At 33.8% G+C, this 3,247-nt stretch overlaps 1 protein-coding gene across 1 annotated transcript in view; it reads right to left on the minus strand.

Annotated features, from left to right (window-relative positions):
* Window positions 1-994: 994 nt before the first annotated feature.
* Window positions 995-3,247, minus strand: part of LOC104497977 (nipped-B-like protein) — a gene marked incomplete at its 3' end in the record, with an annotated part of 17,139 nt that continues 14,886 nt past the window's right edge. Inside the window, exon 3 of the mRNA XM_010141291.1 lies at window positions 995-1,177. Within this exon, the coding sequence (XP_010139593.1) occupies window positions 995-1,177 (183 nt within the window). The remainder of the gene's footprint in view (window positions 1,178-3,247) is intronic.

Consider the following 3,247-nt stretch of genomic DNA (forward strand, 5'->3'; position numbering starts at 1 on the left):
ATAATTTTTATATGTATGTGTGCATAAGCACTGCTTAGCTTGTGGATGAGGATTTGAAACATATTAAAAAGCAGAACAAATAAGTCTTTCTCTTTTTGACCCTAAGAAAGACTAAAAAGCAAAACACTGTGTTTTACAGAAGTTTAGTAAGATGTTATATAAGCAAGGGTGGCAAGAGCCTAAACTTCGGGAAAAAAATCACTGTAAGAAAGAGGCCTTCTCAGATTAACAGCAGTAGGCTCTTCTTCTCTAGCCATGCATGGGTAACAGAGCTAAAATGTTAACCCAGACTGAACTGATTCACCCCACTTATTTTAACAGAGTTTGCAGTGTTGGCTACCTGAACTACCATAGAGATAAACTAATCGTATTCTTAACAGCAAGTAGGAAATCCCTTCCTAAATTGGAGGCATATAACAGCTTTTTGATACTTAGGAACTTTATTTGATTGTAGAGCAAAATTCCGACTCCTCTCTGCCTTTGTAAACAGTTAATTCATGAAATATATCACAGAAATAACAGAAGAAATATATTAAGAAACTTCTGGGCAGTAAGATTCTCAGCTGATCATGTAGGAAAAATCCAAGAGAGATCCTTCACTTTTCTTATCAATATATCTAAGAATAATTTAAATTTATTTAACGAAATTTTTCTTTGAATACTTTTGTATGCAAGTTTTCTGTGCTACTTTTGAGGATACTTTCCTTCATTTGACATACTAAAATTGAAAAATAAAACCAAACTATGCAGCGGCTTCCCATAAAGTAATTAGGAAAATAAATTTAAAAACTAGCTGCTTTTCATCTTGAGTGACAAATTTAAAGCATGTAATTTTTCCTTTAAAAGAAAAAAAGAGTTCTTGGCCAAGTAGTTGTCAGGATAGCAAACGTTTTCATATGTTTTAGGGTAGCCAACTTAAAAAAAAAGTGTATATTTTATAAAAACAAAATACTAGCTTTCCTTAGCAGTAGTAAGAGAACGACGTACTACTTACATTCAAAAGCTTCTTCACTGTCATTGTCTTCATCAGAACTGATTTCAGCATATTTTGGTTTCTCATTAACTGTGCTACGTTTGCGCTTGTTCATTTTCACACGTTCACAAAGTGGCATGGTGGATTCAATTTCTGCCAGGAGCTCAGGAGGCAACTCTTTTAACACTGACTGATCTATGCTACCTAATAATGGAGAGTAAGAAGAGTAAATGTGAACCTGAAGATAAAAATACGGGCCCAACACTACAGTCCTTTATTAGGGACTGCTGACAGTATATCCACTAATAATACCACAGTCAGATGTACCTGGATGTATCTGACAGCCCTTTTAAAAGTTGCATTTATTGTTCACACTACAATTAGACATTAACATAATAAATTGCATACATATCTCCTGCAGTAAAATATTTTGTCAGGCATATAAATATAAACAAATTCATATCCATGAATTTCATTTGTAAAAAGATATCCCTCCTCTACTTCCACAAAATTTAGTCTTATTTCAGTTCATCCTCTGAATTTAACAGGTTTTCTAACAGTGCAGGTAAATTAAGGATTCTTTGTGCTTCATTAACAGTTCTGTTTATTCTCATCCATATTATTTTGTGTACACAAGATAGAAATCTTCCCTTTTCCAGTAAGTAGGGATAATCTGTGGCAGAATGTCTGGGATGTTATACCTAAATACACCAACCCATTGACAGCCCAACCTCTGCCTCAGATTTTTTCTTATCTCCTACTAGTAGTATTATAATGCAACCCAAATTTTCACTTTATTTTGTTGCAAAGCAAAGTTGAAAGGTTTTTTATTTAATATAGATGAACAGCTAGCTTGTTCACATCAGATTTCTTTTCCACAGAGGTAAATAGGTAGACAATATCACACCATTCTCATCACATTTTGAAACTACAATTAGATCTGTATGCAGTCAGAATGAAGGAATTTACAGCAAAAATTTTTACAACTGTCACAAGGAAAACAAAATAATTCAAAACTATTTCTCCAGGTTTTGTTTATTTGATGTCTTATATTTATTTTTCAAAAAACCTATTGCACAGATTTGAAGATTATTGGACTAAACTGTTAACCTGTTTCAAATAACAGAACAAACGTCTTTGTCGTAAGTGCCTCTCTCTCCTTCCGAAGGCATACTATATTATTTAGAAATCACCTGCTAATTGCCACACACACAAACACACAAAATGCTCCAAAAAATAATTTTCTGGATATTCATTCACTTTTAAATTGCATTCACTATATCACTAACATAACTTTCTAAAATTTATTTCCATTTTCACACTAATATCCTATCTTGTAATCCAAGATTAGTCTTTTTCTTTTTTTCTTTCCCTCTTTAAACATCTTTAAGTGGAATTAGAAGAGCCTAATATGAGAAAATAGCTTCCATAAAAAAAAATTTATAATACCTTCTCATATATTACTGGTATCACATATATTTATATCCATTAAAATTGCCTACAAGCAATAAAACCAGTGATATGAAAATTATTTTTCTGTATCTTTCAAGTACGTTCAGCAAGTTATCTCATTTAAGTGCATTGTAAAAGATTTAACTTAAAATACTGTGGTTTTTGAACTGAGGCAGGAAAATACCTATAAAGCAAAACTGATAGCAAATGTTGTCCCTGCATCCCCCATTCTGTGGTCACTCATTTATTTATGTTAAATTGCCATCCATAGATAATCACCACCTACTAAAGTTAACTAAACTTTCAGTATTGCTTTCAAAATGATAGAAAACACTTCTCAGTGTGATTGACCATGTTGCTGTGACATGATTTTTCTTTGTGGGCTGGGCACCTCATTGAAGATAGGCAGAAGTATGCCAGCACGGACAGATCAGTTCCTTTGTGCATGCCAACAGCTGACTGGATGACAGTCGGATCTAATCACATCTTTTGTATGACTATACGTGCCTGGAGAGACTTAGCTCCAGACTACAGGAAAATTCACATACATGAGTTTTAAGACAATTTCCACAGGTGAAATCACTAAAGGGCCTCAGATCCTGGTTCTTTAACACATATTCTCAGTTTCATGCACTGTTGGTAATTTCATTGAAATCAACGGGACTACACAGATAGCATAGACTCTACAGTAAATCTGGCCAAACAAACACATTCCAAAAGCTAGCTCCAAATGAAGGAGGAAAAGTCACATTAAATCCCCCAAACCAAATCAAAATCTCAGGACTCTACTCTCCCTCGGAATATCTACTCTTGCTTTCCCTA

Source organism: Buceros rhinoceros, unplaced genomic scaffold (assembly GCF_000710305.1).
Source record: "Buceros rhinoceros silvestris isolate BGI_N320 unplaced genomic scaffold, ASM71030v1 scaffold39448, whole genome shotgun sequence".
Taxonomy (NCBI): domain Eukaryota; kingdom Metazoa; phylum Chordata; class Aves; order Bucerotiformes; family Bucerotidae; genus Buceros; species Buceros rhinoceros.